Below are 15,608 nucleotides of genomic sequence, written 5' to 3'. Positions count from 1 at the left end.
TATCCTCGACGATGTCGTCGTCGTCACCTGCGTCGGGGTCCATTCCGACGGGCTGGCCTTCTTCCACGCCTAGGCCGTGGCTTAAGACCTCGATCAGCTCCTCTTCTGAGGTTGAGGCCGAATCTCCGACGATGCCCTGCCCCCCCTTCTTCCCCACGGAGGGTTTCACGGGGTTCCTATCGATGGGCACAAAGGAAGACTCCCTCCGAGGAGGCAGGGAGATTCTGGGCCCTGAGGTCGCCACCACTGGTGCAGCCACCACAGGCTGAGCCAGGGCCGCCGCGACCGTTTCGATAGAGGGCTTGGTCGGATGGATCAAGGCCTTCACCACCTTAGGTGCGCTCACCGCCTTATCCTTGAGGGAGGGGGCACTGCCACGCTCCTCCTCTGCCTTAGAGCTCGACCGGGGCCTCTCCAGGAGCTTCGCCGGGTGCTCGGCCTTCCTCTTACCCGACCCAGAGCGTTGGCTCGTGGTTGATGGTGCCGGGGAGGGTGCGCCCTGCCTGGCGCCCGTAGAGCCCGACCGTTCGGCGCTCCCGGTGCCAGCGGACTCGCGGTGCTTGGCCTTATGTTGGGCCCCCGTCGCCGGGGCGCCCTCAAAGGTCTTAGAAGACCGTTCGGATTTCTTCTTCTTCTCGCCAGACGGGCTCTTACCCTCCAGCCAGTTGGCGAGACGTTGATGGCGGTCCTTCATGGTCCGTTCCGACATGTTGCCGCAAAACGCACAGTCCTTCTCCACGTGCGTCTTGTCCTCATGAAGGCAGTAAAGGCAGAAAGAGTGTTCGTCCTCCTTGAAGACGTTCTGCAGCTGGCATCCAGGGCAGACCCTGAACAGCTTTCCGGGCGTCGAGCTTCCCTTCTCCTGGGCCATCTCCGAGACCGGGCCTGAGAAGCTTCTGGATTCCTCCGAAGTGTAGCTCGACGAAATCTTCACCCTGGAGGGGCACAGATGAATCCGATACGGGTCCCCGTTGATCGGATGTAGGATCGGTGGAGCTTGAGGCTCTTTTGACCGAAAGAATCGAAGTTTTTTGTGAAAAAAGCGCGAAAAATAGCACTAACGCTCGAGAGCCATAGCACGAGGATCCCAACACATGAACGTGCGGTAAAAATCTGAAGATGGCTGCCAGAGGCGGTGCTTAGGTAGAGGGCAGTCATTGGCTGTGGTCAGTATGACGCAGAGACCAGTGATTGGTTATTACTACGAAAGACAGATCAGAAACGAAACTGATACTGGTTTTTTCTTTACCGAGGATTCCCAGCCTGACGACGGGGAATATTCATGAGCATGTGAATCCATGCCAGACCCCATGCTGGAGAAAGTACTACATCAAAAAAACGGTTCTTGGCATGTGCCTCGGTCATGTTGGCTCTTCAGAAGTGACAAATAGACAAACCAAACATACTCAAAAGTAAGATTTGAGGTTTCACAATATCGGGAACCCACACCAATCTCTTGGCCCAGAGAAACAGGGGTGCTTGTCCACTGCTTCTAGCAATCGATGAACAGCAACCTCAAAGTCTAACCACAGGTTATTGCCAGCGCAAGGAGCTGATGAACTCCCAGCAATCCGACGCACAATGCCTTGCCAAACATTCACGCAAAGAACTATGCAAAAGATTGGAATCGTGCTCCCAACAACAGACCGCATCATCATTCTCTACCTGGCTGACCCGGATTGCTTACTGGGCAGACTAGAAAAACCAAGTGCAAAAACAAGCGCAAAAACAAGCGCAAAAACACAGGAACCTGGAAACGCCAACCCCAGCATGTCCGCCTGTGCCGACATGCCCACCGGTTGTCCAATGCCCCCTGTTAGGCTGACCACATTACATATGCCTGCCACGATCCATTGCTACCCCGACTACTTAATGTGTACGCCCTGTCTAATGTTATCTTGCTTGCCTATATGCCTAACACAATCTATTGACACTCTCCCTAGTTATCTGCTATTAGTCAACTAGCGACACTAAGCTAGACCAACGTCTCGTTATTACTAAACCACCATTAGTGCTACTGGTTCCACCTACTTCGAAGGATAGCTGTATTTTTCTACTTCTACCTCTGTATCAATGTCCATTGTTAATTACTCCTGCCTGCTGCATGACACTTGCCGATTAATCACTAATCTACCATGCTTCCTCTGTCACCAATGTATTCCAAGTTCAACCCACAGGCTTCCCACATGCACACCCTGCACACGCTGCAGAACACACAAGTCACTACATTAACCTGGCACCTTATCCTAGCTCTAGTGCTTGCCCTAACCACCTACATTAATTCTGCTTCGTTAACAATGAATAATTCCAACATGACTTACCCCGCTCACACTCCCCTACGGGATCGGGGTACCAAAACCCATACTTACTCACAGCACACTCCCTGCAAACCTGGCCGCACTTGGGTGCCCCACCGCCACAACCTGCCTCCCAGCATCCAGACTCAGGTCACGCACCAATCCATTACAACACTACAGTCTCCCCAGTCCCATGGCCATTAGGAACCTCAGGCTGGGCACTCACTCACACAGCTCCTATGCCAGTAATTACACTAGAGCCAAACACATGCACATCGTGCCGGAAACATCACCTTCTCAGGGGACTCCCGCCACCCCTTACTATTCCATCCGCAAGCTTAAATCTCACACCACAAAGCCAGTATACACGCCCTCCCTTCCCGATACCTCCCAAATCTAATCTATAGCCTCTCCTTCCACTCACCCCATTAAGAAGAGCACACCTCCCCCATCGCTCAAATATGCACTCATAAATGCACACTCTCTCCGCCCATGCTCCCGAGATTCATGATCTCCTAACCATTCATGATCTAGACATACTTGTCATCACAGAAACACGGCTCCATGAGGCGTCTGGTCCTGCCATCTCACTAGCCCTCCCACCTGGATACTCCATCCTCCAACAAGACAGACATATGCTGAAAGAAGGTGGAGTAGCCCTTATAACGAAAGATGCCCTCTCCATCAGGCTGTGCAATCTCCCAGAGGAAGGCAATGCTGACATAATCTCTGCCAAACTGTCCATGTCCCCTAACTGCACCATAAATGTACTTCTCATTTACAGACCCCCAGGCTTGGACCCAGACTTCCAAGGACACCTCCTCCATTTATTAGGCGATAACCTTAAACGCTCCACCAAAACTATTCTACGCGGCAACCTTAATCTAGGCCTAGATGATCTTAATGATAAAGCAGCTACAGCACTAGCTAAGGAACTCAAAAACATGGGATTCATACAAAAAGTAAAAATAAACAGGGCCACTCTACACATGAGTGACCATATCTCCGTGCACACTTTTGAGCATAACACTATGCAAATTTCGATTTAGCCTTTCAATTATGAATTCAATCTCAAAAGTAATTTTTTCAATTATTTAATGTTCTGAAACAAAGTAAAAACGCGTTTCAAAAAAGAAAAGAATTGAATGTCTGTGTTTCTCATAATGCATTCAACATTAACAGTTTTCTATGTGCACAACGTGTTTCGGGCAATTCTTGCCCTTCATCAGATGCGGGCAATACTCAAATTCTGGTAACTCTGTTTCTGAAATTTAAATAGAAAAGGATCCAATCAGTTTAATTTTTTTACTCGAAATTATTCGATGCTATATGACTGTTCCTCAGGCTATAAATTAAAGATAACTCTGACCTTCAGTTTCACTGGTGTAAAAGATCAAATGTTCTTCCAAACTCTTTCCACACTTTCAATTAGCCGGTTCTCTCATGGAGATTTGTTTATCTCGAGCGTGCAACGCGGAATCTTTTTGTTGTATCTGTTTGGAAAACAATAAACTGATTGTTTTCACTCTCTGTGTTTTTTTCTTACATTTTGGTGCGGGTTTTGCACTGGGATCAGTCGCTTTGTAATAGTGCTGAGTCCCAGTGTCAAAACCCTAATTCTTTCGGTTTACTGGTAAGTCATTTTATGAGCGCATGCGATGCGTGTGCTCACCTCTGATGTTGGATTCCCGTCGTGTTCCTTTCTTGTCAACGTGGCGGTGCCACAGAAAATCACGGAGAGGGAGAGAAGAGAGAGCAGACGATCGAACAGGGAGTAGCGGTCAGCCTTCACACGGCAGCACCACCACGTTGACGAGAAACGAACACGGCGTTACCACCACGTTGACAAGAAAGGAACACCACGGGAATCCAACATCAGAGGTGAGCACACGCATCATAAAATGACTTACCAGTAAACCAAAAGAATTAGGGTTTTGACACTGGGACTCAGCGCTATTACAAAGCGACTGATCCCGGTGCAAAACCCGCACCAAAATGTAAGAAAAAAAAAACACAGAGAGTGAATCCGTTTATTGTTTTCCAAACAGATACAACAAAAAGATCCCGCGTTGCACGCTCGAGATAAACAAATCTCCATGAGAGAACCGGCTATTTCAAAGAGTGGAAAGAGTTTGGAAGAACATTTGATCTTCTACACCAGTGAAACTGAAGGTCAGAGTTATCTTTAATTTATAGCCTGAGGAACAGTCATATAACATCGAATAATTTCGAGTAAAAAATTAAACTGATTGGATCCTTTTCTATTTAAATTTCAGAAACAGAGTTACCAGAATTTGAGTATTGCCCGCATCTGATGAAGGGCAAGAATTGCCCGAAACGCGTTGTGCACTAAACAGCTTAAAGGCAATTTAAGTGAAAGAAATGAGCCTTACATTTGGACTATGTGACTGAATTCATTATTATATTAGATGCAAAAAAAGAAATGTTTATTTAGGTTATTGAAAATGTACCATGTACATAGAAAACTGTTAATGTTGAATGCATTATGAGAAACACAGAAATTCAATTTTTTTCTTTTTTGAAACACGTTTATACTTTGTCTCAGAACATTAAATAATTGAAAAAATTACTTTTGAGATTGAATTCATAATTGAAAGGCTAAATCGAAATTTGCATAGTGTTATGCTCAAAAGTGTGCACAGAGATATAGTCACTCATGTGTAGAGTGGCCCTGTTTATTTTGTCTGTTTAGATTAGATTCTGTAGCCCAGAATCAGTCTCTGTAAGCACCTAAACCATATGTAAAAAGTTGACAGAAACTCTTACTAGAAATAGTACATTAACCAAAGGAAGATTTATCACCTATCAGGTGTGCTCCTCTACTTCATACAAAAAGTCACCAGCCCGACTCATTGCAAAGGTCGCACCCTTGACTGGGTTGCTGACCACAACTGCTCCACCACGGTCAGCTTCAACTCTGCCTACCCGTGGACAGTCCATAACTGTATCCAATTTACCATTCCCACAGCCGCAACTACTAAAGGTCTCACCTATGATCCACCAGTGCAGGTTAGAAGCTCTAAAGAATAACTAAGGACAACTTTCGTCCTTTCCTGGATGTCACAGAACTCAGGCTCCAGTTCTCTAGTGACCCATGCCCACTAGCAGACTTCTATGCAGAAACCCTTACCAAATCAATTCAACGCCATAGCACCAATCGAATGCAATAAAGAGAAAAAATTCAACTCACGTTATCTCAACTCATGGTTCAGAGATGAACTACAGGCCCTACGTACCAGCAAACGTGACGTATTAACCAACTGGCAATCCAAGCCCAGTGATTCCACAAAGGAAGATTTCAAAAGGCTATCCGCTCAGTGCAAAGAAGCGATCATTAAAGCCAAGCCTGAATCTTTCAACTCATGGATGTCTAAGGCCAATACTCAACCCAAGGAAATGTTCACCATTTTCAGAGACCTAATCCCGCCTACCATAGCCTGGACGAAATCATTAAGGATGAGGCGTGGTGCTCGAGCATACAAGGAGCCCTACTCAACAAAATAGAACTACTCCAAGAAAAAATTCAGATCTAATTCAAAGCCCTACCTAACCATGACCATCCTCCCTTGCTTAGCCTCCCCTCCTATAATCCGGACGATCTGCTCTCCTCTTTCGAGACATCACGGAATCAGCCCTCAACCTCCTCCAACATCTTAAACCATCTCTGTGCAAAGGAGACATTTGTCCTCCTAACGTTATTAAAGAATGCCCTGACTCACTTGCACCTCTACTAACGGCGTTCATTAATGCCTCATTCATAACAGGTACTGTCCCTTCCGGCCTCAAAGAAGCGTGGGTGCGCCTATTACTAAAAGAAAAACTCCCTAGATCCCACCTCCCCCAATAACTTTTGACCTATCACCACTGTCCCGTTTCTCCTAAAAATCCTGGATAAAGCAGGCCACAACCAGATTCAACACTTCGTTGGATCTAACTCCATCCTCGGTAAAAGCCAATCTGGATTCCGCAAAGGCCATGGCACAGAAACCGCCCTTCTAGACCTTATTAACCAAATAACAGAAATTATGGACAGAGGTAAACCAGCTCTCATTGATCTTGTGCATCACAAGATTCTTACCTGACATCACACTCGTGCAGCGCAATTCTCCAAAGAAGTCTCCTCGTGGATCACATCGTTCCTAGAAGGAAAAGCCATGAAGGTTTTCTCAAACCAGGCGAGTGCAGCTCCAACTACCATCCACTGCAGAGTCCCTCAGGGCTCATGTACATCTCCTACTCTTTACAACTGGTTCACAAAGCAGCTCTTTGACAAACTGGACACCCTCGTCATAGCATATACAAACTATGCCAATGATACGCAGGTACTCCTACCTCTCTCGGGCTCTTATGACAAAGACGCTGCAGCCCTCCATCTGATATACGTCACCATCCAAGCCTGGATGGCAGCAAATGGGCTATGTCTCAATGGAGAAAAAACCGAGATTATCCTTACTGGCCCCAAAGAAACATTATACAAACTGGGTAAACAATACAGTAATTTCACCATCGATAACTCCATTATCCCCGTCTCCTCCTCAGTAAAGACACTAGGGGTTTACCTAGACGCCACTCTATGACCCAACAGGTTAGCCATTGCCTCCACCTCTGCCCACACCACCAAACTAATAAATGGAGTAAAACCTTTCCTATCCAAACAGAACTGCCTTTCAATATCTAGAGCCAGCATTGAGGGTTAACTAGATTATTGTATGTCCTTTTAGCAGGCACGTCGGCAGAAAATCTAAATAGACTACAAGTCATACATAATAATGCTCTCAGAGCAGCACTAAAGATCCCCAAAAGAGGCCATATCGCGCAGGCCAGGCGAGCTGCTTACTCGCTCCCCATTAAGGAATGGATCACCTTCAAGACCATCATCCTCACGCACAGGTACCCAACACTCACAGCGCCGCCTTACCTATCAGAGACAATCGGCAGAGCCACCTCCGCACATGTCCCAAAAGAACCTTCCACACCAATCAACTACACATTCCTCCCATCAAAAGGGCCTAGGCGGGTGGGATTGGTTCCCCCCCACATGGCAGCAAAACTATGGAGTGCCCTACCCAACACACTCCGAGCTGAGACCTCCCTCCCAGCCTCCAGGAAAGTGCTAAAAACCACTCTCTTTAACCAACACAGCCATCCCTCTCTTGCCCTACCTCTCCCTCCCCTTCCCACTTGTTTTTCTTTATGTAACTAAGATCGTATTATGCAACTAAGCATGCTGTCTTGTAACAGCGCCACGATGCCTTTGGGCTGTTGTGTGCTTTATAAATGTTAATAAATAAAAAAACATACTGGTGGGTTTGATGCTACTGTTGCCATTTCTTGTTCTACGCTCTGTGCTCCCAGTGCACCCCTTTGCCTCATTTTCAGACTGACACTCCCAGGACCTGATGCCCACTGCCCTGTTGCGAGTCCGCTAGTCCCTGTCTGCCTATGCCTAACTGCTTGCCCCGAGCCCTGCACTCTGCCCCACGTGTCCACGCCCGCCCTTACATGCCCGTGGTCACCAACCTGCACCGTCCCCTGGTTACTGACGCGGCCATCAACCGTGATACTCCTCCAGCTGCACCCCTTGAGACACTACTGCACTTCCTGCACCTGTCCAGGTGTCTATTGCGCTTGACGCCCCTTCTGCTGGGGAAACTCCTGCTGGCAACTGGGCTGCCTCGGGGATCACTCTGTCCTCTCTGGCTGCTTCCCCACCTTTCCTTTTCTTAGCCGGTGGGAATGCGGCCCTTGGGGCTACAATCTGTCTACTGGGCCTGTTTGCCACCCCCAACCCCTTCTATCCCCTCCTGCTGCTGGCCAGCCGTGTTCTCTCTCCCTCCCTCAGTCAGAAGTGCCATTACTAAATCAATGCCCTTATCCTGGAGTATAGCAAACGGTACAGTCACTTTCGCTGGGTCCATACTTCCCCTTTTCTCCGTTCTCCAACTTATGTATTCCTTTCACCAACCTCTTCAGTTTTTTCCTATCCCCTTGTGCCTTGAGCACCCCAGACATAGCCATGATCCCATAGCTAGATGGCACCCCTCACAATATGCCTGGTCACCCATCTACTTCTTTTTCCCCTCCCGAACTGGCCTCTCGCGCACCTTAGGTGTTTTGCACCCTGTTTCACCAGTTTGCCTCGATTCGGGCTCTTTTTAATACAATTTGCCTGATGTCTAAGAGCCTTACAACGGCACGCTAAATAAATCAATCACCATTCGGGCGCTTTGAAACACAATTTGCCTGATGTATAAGCACCGAACAACTGCACACTAAATTAAATTATATAACACACATATCCTGCCAGAGCGGATCGTTCGCACCACCGCGCTGCTAACCTGAATGTTAATAATTATCTTTGTCACCCCAGCGGTCCCTCAGCATTGTCGGGCCACTAGCTCTCCCCCCTCGGTCATGTTCGCCACCCCACTCAGTTTAGACCCCCTATCCCACATGCGGCCCATCTCCAAACCGTGAGGTTTATACATTTTACAAGACAGCTGCTCCATCAAATTACGCATTTGTGCCGACAAAATATATATGCTCTTTGTTTCACTCAGGCGCCCGTTTCTCACCCCCTGCCCTTACAACCCAGGCAGTCTACCACTCTGACCTAATTCTCTCCAGTGCCCACTCAGGTTCAATCCCCTCCTCTGTCCATTGGAACCCAGACATGGGAAAAAAAAAAACATCCTCACATCCCGCACAACGTTACGATTCCTCACCTCCACTGCCCGACCCCAACCAGGCGTGCCAACCAAGAGAGAGCACACCCAGCAGCACCCAACGTTCTTACCTGCACCACTGGAGCCCAGGGCCAGGTCCCAACAACAGCAAAGAGCACGTCGTGAATAGCAGCCAGAAGCCCACATGAATCCCAGAAGCAGCTCAGGCAGGTCCTCCCTCAGCGACACCCCTTCGCGGTGATCCAACCGGGAAGCAAAACATGTCTTGAGACGGTGGCAGAGGTTCCCCCCAGCTACGGCGGTGGTCAATGCAAGCGAGTAGGGTCCAGGAGATCCACGCTGCGCTCAGCGGGTCAAGCAGTCGTAAGTGGAGGATCTGCTGCTCCCTTTTCACTTTTAGACACATAACAGCACCTTTCGGCGCTGTTGCCGAGGCCCCTTTTGTTCTGGCCGAGGGCGTGTCATCACACCCTCTTGACGGTTTCCGGTGGATGGTACTGCAGCCGCTCCCTCTCCAGTCTTCCTGGCATCTCCTACCCCGCCCAACCTGTGGCCCCTCCATTGGAAGAGGTGCTCGCTTTCAGGAGCCTGACTTCTTGCGAGACTTGAAAAGCATGTGCCTTTCACTTCAGCCCAAACCGAGGTTTCATTTAAAAACTCTAAGCAACGCTTAACGCGCTTTCCTTGGCAGGGTCCCAGACTAAACCAAGGTGAAATTCATCCACTATAATCCAACCAGAATTCTTCTGGACGGAGCAATGCTGTCAAGGCTCAAATGGAAACACCACTGTGGATAAGCCTTCCCCTTTCCATCATCAAAGACCTTAAATGGGTCAGAGTTTGGAGCGAAGAGAGAAATCTTGGTGCCCAATGATGTCCTTGGGTGTTTGGGGAGCAGAGGTTTTAAGTCAGGGCTCCTTGTAGTCATCACAGGTTAGTGCCTGTATACTGGTGTACGCGGCGTACACTTCCTGTTGAATCTTAAGGACTTATACTAACCAGCCTTGATAAAGACCTTTATGGGCGAAACACGTGTCGGCACCACATGAACAACAGTGTTATCACACCTTGACATTTAACTGTACAGAGGACAGTTGAGCAACTTACCAAGAAAAAGACAAAAGCCAATAAATAATGAATGCTAGACAATGCATTTTGTGGATTCTACCTACTTACTCAGCTGAGTGGGACAAGACTTTATACTCATAACACCTGCGCCAATCAAGTAGAAGCTAACACCAAGCTACCAGGACACACACTTTGGGCACCACAAGCACAGGCCCACAGTTTCTACTCACAGGCTGCCGGAGAAATCAAGGTTGGTAACAACGATCAGGCGCAGCAACCCACAAGTTCCTAGTGCTCAAGAACTCCCCCATCACCCCGCCCCCTGCATCTCACTTCTGCACATGTAGTTAAAGTGCTCCTTCCTTCCCGTCAGCAGCTCTCAGGACATCTATTGCTGAATGTGGATTGATGGTACTCTCTGTGCAAGTCCCATTCACTGGAAACGTTCTTAAGTCACATCGGAGCGGAGACCACAGTTCAGAGTCACTAGTGACAGAGGGTTTTTTGCTGGGTGCCACCCGTCGCACAGTGCCGCCTTCTGCCCAACGGCGGGAGCGCTCCGCAAGTAACATTACACATGCATGGGCACATAAAGCATGATGCCTTAAAGTGAAAGCTTATGGCCAATGGGTGAACTGCTCCTGCAGGCCTGGGCTGGGAGCATTGCTGAAGTTAAAAGCCAAGTGGGAGGAAGAAGCAAGTATTCTTAAGTAAGACATTCTCCTCGGTACTCAAGTGCAGCTGAATTAACAAAGCCCAGGGGGAGGCCAAATACTGCTGATAGGTTAGGGGTGCCAATTGCTACACTTGTGGCGCCCCCTGCAGGCCATGGCTGGGAGTGAGACTCTGTGTCTATTGATTGAGGTGTGTGCATGCAGAGATACATACCGATGATGATGATGAGGATAATAGCGCAGATCACACCCAGAATGATCATCATCTGCCGGAAACAAAGAGAGAGAGCGTGAGAGGCTGCTTGGGAATAGCAGATCATAGCCAGAGAGAGGGCATGAGGGTGCTGGGGAATACCAGATCATAGCCAGAGAGAGGGCGTGAGGGTGTGAGGCTGCTGGGGAATCGCAGATCATAGCCAGAGAGAGGGTGTGAGGCTGCTGGGGAATAGCAGATCACAGCCAGAGAGAGGATGTGAGGCTGCTGGGGAATAGCAGATCATAGCCAGAGAGAGGGCGTGAGGGTTTACGGCTGCTTTGAAATAGCAGATCATAGCCAGAGAGAGGGTGCGAGGCTGCTGGGGAATAGCAGATCATAGCCAGAGAGAGGGTGCAAGGCTGCTGGGGAATAGCAGATCATAGCGAGCGAGAGGGTGTAAAGGCGTGAGGCTGCTGGGGAATAACAGATCATGGCCAGAGAGAGGGCGTGAGGCTGCTGGGGGATAGCAGATCATAGCCAGAGAGAGGGTGTGAGGGTGGGGGGCTGCTGCGGAATAGCAGATCACAGCAAGAGAGGGTGTGAGGCTGTTGGGGAATGGCAGCTCTTAGCCAGAGAGCAGGTGTGAGGGTGTGAGGCTGCTGGGGAATAGCTGATCATAGCCAGAGAGAGGGTGTTAACAGATCATAGCCAGAGAGAGGGTGTGAGGCTGCTGGGGAATAACAGATCATAGCCAGAGAGAGGGTGTGAGGCTACTGGGGGATAGCAGATCATAGCCAGAGAGAGGGTGTGAGGGTGGGAGGCTGCTAGGGAATAGCAGATCATAGCCAGAGAGAGGGTGTGAGGCTGCAGGGGATTAGCAGATCATAGCCAGAGAGAGGGTGTGAGGACGTGAAGCTGCTGGGGAATAGCATATCATAGCCAGAGAGAGAGCGCGAGGGTGTGAGGCTGCTTGGGAATAGCTGATCATAGCAAGAGAGGGTGTGAGGCTGTTGGGGAATGGCAGCTCTTAGCCAGAGAGCAGGTGTGAGGGTGTGAGGCTGCTGGGGAATAGCCGATCATAGCCAGAGAGAGGGTGTGAGGCTGCTGGGGAATAGCAGATCATAGCCAGAGAGAGGGTGTGAGGCTGATGGGAGATAGCAGATCATAGCCAGAGAGAGTGTGTGGGGCTGCTGGGGAATAGCAGATCATAGCCAGAGAGAGGGTGTGAGGATGTGAGGCTGCTGGGGAATAGCAGATCATAGCCAGAGAGAGGGCTCGAGGGTTTGAGGCTGCTGGGGAATGGCAGCTCTTAGCCAGAGAGCAGGTGTGAGGGTGTGAGGCTGCTGGGGAATAGCTGATTATAGCCAGAGAGAGGGTGTAAGCCTGCTGGGGGATAGCAGATCATAGCCGATGTGAGGCTGCTAGAGAATAGCAGATCATAGCCAGAGAGAAGGTGTGAGGCTGCTGGGGAATAGCAGATCATAGCCAGAGAGAGGGCTTGAGGGTGTGAGGCTGCTGGGGAATAGCAGATCATAGCCAGAGAGACGGTGTGAGGCTGCTGTGGAATAGCAAATCATAGCCAGAGAGAGGGTGTGAGGGCATGAAGCTGCTGGGGAATAGCAGATCATAGCCAAAGAGAGGGTGTGAGAGTGTGAGACTGCTGGGGAATAGCAGATCATAGCCAGAGAGAGGGTGTGAGACTGCTGGGGAATAGCAGATCATAGCCAGAGAGAGGGTGTGAGGCTGCTGGGGAATAGCAGATCATAGCAAGAGAAAGGGTGCGAGTGTGTGAGACTGCTGGGGGATAGGTGATCATAGCCAGAGAGAGGGTGTCACGGTGTGAGGCTGCTGGGGAATAGCAATTCATAGCCATAGAGGGTGTGAGGCTGCTGGGGAATAGCAGATCATAGCCAGAGAGAGGGCGTGAGGGTGTGAGGCTGCTGGGGATAGCAGATCACAGCCAGAGAGACGGTGCGAGGCTGCTGGGGAATAGCAGATCATAGCCAGAGAGAGGGCATGAAGCTGCTGGGGAATAGCAGATCATAGCCAGAGAGAGGGTCTGAGGCTGCTGGTGAATAACAGATCATAGCCAGAGACAGGGTGTGAGGCTGCTGGGGAATAGCAAAGCATAGCCAGATAGAGGGTGTGAGGGTGTGAGGCTGCTGGGGAATAGCAGATCATAGCCAGAGAGAGGGTGTGAGGCTGCTGGGGAATATCAGATCATAGCCAGAGAGAGGGCACTAAAATGTGAGGCTGCTGGGGAATAGCAGATCATAGCCAGAGAGGGGTCGTGAGAGCGTGAGGCTGCTGGGGAATAGCAGATCATAGCCAGAGCGAGGGTGTGAGGCTGCTGGGGAATAGCAGATCATTGCCAGAGAGAGGGCGTGAGGCTGCTGAGGAATAGCAGATCATAGCCAGAGAGAGGGCGTGAGGCTGCTGGGGAATAGCAGATCATAGCCAAGAGAGATTGTGTGATTCTGCTAGGGAATAGCAGATCATAACCAGAGAAAGGGTGTGAGGGCATGAGGCTGCTGGGGAATAGCAAATCATAGCCAGAGAGAGAGGGTGTGAGGCTGCTGGGGAATAGCAGATCATAGCCAGAGAGATCATAGCCGGCCTGCTGGGAAATAGCAGATCATAGCCAGAGAGAGGGTGTGAGGGCGTGAGGCTGCTGGGGAATAGCAGATCATAGCCAGAGAGAGGGTATGAGGGCGTGAGGCTGCTGGGGAATAGCAGATCATAGCCATAGAAAGTTTGTGAGGGTGGTGGGGAATTGCAGATCATAGCCAGAGAGAGGGTGTGAGAGCGTGTGGCTGCTGGGGAATAGCAGATCATAGCCAGAGAGGGGACGTGAGGCTGCTTGGGAAAAGCAGATCATAGCCAGAGAGAGGGCGTGAGGCTGCTGGGGAATAGAAGATCATAGCCAGAGAGAGGGTGTGAGGGCATGAGGCTGCTGGGGAATAGCAGATCATAGCCAGAGAGAGGGTGTGAGGCTGCTGGGGAATAGCAGATCATAGCCAGAGAGAGGGCGTGAGGCTGCTGGGGAATAGCAGATCATAGCCAGAGAGAGGGCGTGAGGCTGCTGAGGAATAGCAGATCATAGCCAGAGAGAGGGCGTGAGGCTGCTGGGGAATAGCAGATCATAGCCAGAGAGAGGGCGTGAGGGTTTACGGCTGCTGGGGAATAGCAGATCATAGCCAAGAGAGATTGTGTGATTCTGCTAGGGAATAGCAGATCATAACCAGAGAAAGGGCGTGAGGGCATGAGGCTGCTGGGGAATAGCAAATCATAGCCAGAGAGAGAGGGTGTGAGGCTGCTGGGGAATAGCAGATCATAGCCAGAGAGATCATAGCCAGCCTGCTGGGAAATAGCAGATCATAGCCAGAGAGAGGGTGTGAGGGCGTGAGGCTGCTGGGGAATAGCAGATCATAGCCAGAGAGAGGGTATGAGGGCGTGAGGCTGCTGGGGAATAGCAGATCATAGCCATAGAAAGTTTGTGAGGGTGGTGGGGAATTGCAGATCATAGCCAGAGAGAGGGTGTGAGAGCGTGTGGCTGCTGGGGAATAGCAGATCATAGCCAGAGAGGGGACGTGAGGCTGCTTGGGAATAGCAGATCATAGCCAGAGAGAGGGCGTGAGGCTGCTGGGGAATAGCAGATCATAGCCAGAGAGAGGGTGTGAGGGCATGAGGCTGCTGGGGAATAGCAGATCATAGCCAGAGAGAGGGTGTGAGGCTGCTGGGGAATAGCAGATTATAGCTAAAGAGGGCGTGAGGGTGTGAGGCTGCTGGGGAATAGCAGATCATAGCCAGAGAGAGGGTGTGAGGTTGCTGGGGAATAGCAGATCATAGCCTGAGAGGGGGTGTGAGGCTACTGGGGAATAGTAGATCATAGCCAGAGAGAGGGCGTAAAGGTGTGAGGCTGCTGGGGAATAACAGATCATAGCCAGAGAGAGGGTGTGAGGCTGCTGGGGAATAGCAGATCATAGCCAGAGAGAGGGTGTGAGACTGCTGGGGGATAGCTGATCATAGCCAGAGAGAGGGTGTCAGGGTGTGAGGCTGCTGGGGGATAGCAGATCATATCAAAAGACAGGGTGTGAGGCTGCTGGGGAATAGAAGATCATAGCCAGAGAGCAGGTGTGAGGGTGTGAGGCTGCTGGGGAATAGCTGATCATAGCCAGAGAGAGGGTGTGAGGCTGCTGGGGGATAGCAGATCATAGCCGGTGTGAGGGTGTGAGACTGCTAGGGAATAGCAGATCATAGCCAGAGAGAGGGTGTGAGGCTGCAGGGGAATAGCAGATCATAGCCAGAGAGAGGGTATGAGGGTGTGAGGCTGATGGGGAATAGCTGATCATAGCCAGAGAGAGGGTGTCAGGGTGTGAGGCTGCTGGGGAATAGCAGATCATAGCCAGAGAGAGGGTGTGAGGCTGCTGGGGAATAGCAGAACATACCCAGAGAGAGGGTGTGAGGCTGCTGGGGAATAGCAGATCATAGCCAGAGAGAGGGTGTGCAGGCGTGAGGCTGCTGGGGAACAGAAGATCATAGCCAGAGAGAGGGCTCGAGGGTGTGCGGCTGCTGGGGAATTCCAGATCATAGCCAGAGAGACGATGTGAGGCTGCTGTGGAATAGCAAATCATAGCCAGAGAGAGGGTGTGAGGGCATGAAGCTG

The 15,608-nt window shown here is 50.3% G+C and overlaps 1 protein-coding gene across 1 annotated transcript in view; it reads right to left on the bottom strand.

The window, feature by feature from the left end:
- VAMP2 (vesicle associated membrane protein 2) overlaps positions 1–15,608 on the bottom strand; it is a 267,674-nt gene that overhangs the window by 27,995 nt on the left and 224,071 nt on the right. Inside the window, exon 4 of the mRNA XM_069646469.1 lies at positions 10,961–11,012. Within this exon, the coding sequence (XP_069502570.1) occupies positions 10,961–11,012 (52 nt within the window). The remainder of the gene's footprint in view (positions 1–10,960; positions 11,013–15,608) is intronic.

Source organism: Ambystoma mexicanum, chromosome 1p, assembly GCF_040938575.1.
Source record: "Ambystoma mexicanum isolate Mex_15411 chromosome 1p, UKY_AmexF1_1, whole genome shotgun sequence".
Lineage (NCBI taxonomy): Eukaryota > Metazoa > Chordata > Amphibia > Caudata > Ambystomatidae > Ambystoma > Ambystoma mexicanum.
This window is presented reverse-complemented; position numbering and strand designations above follow the sequence as displayed.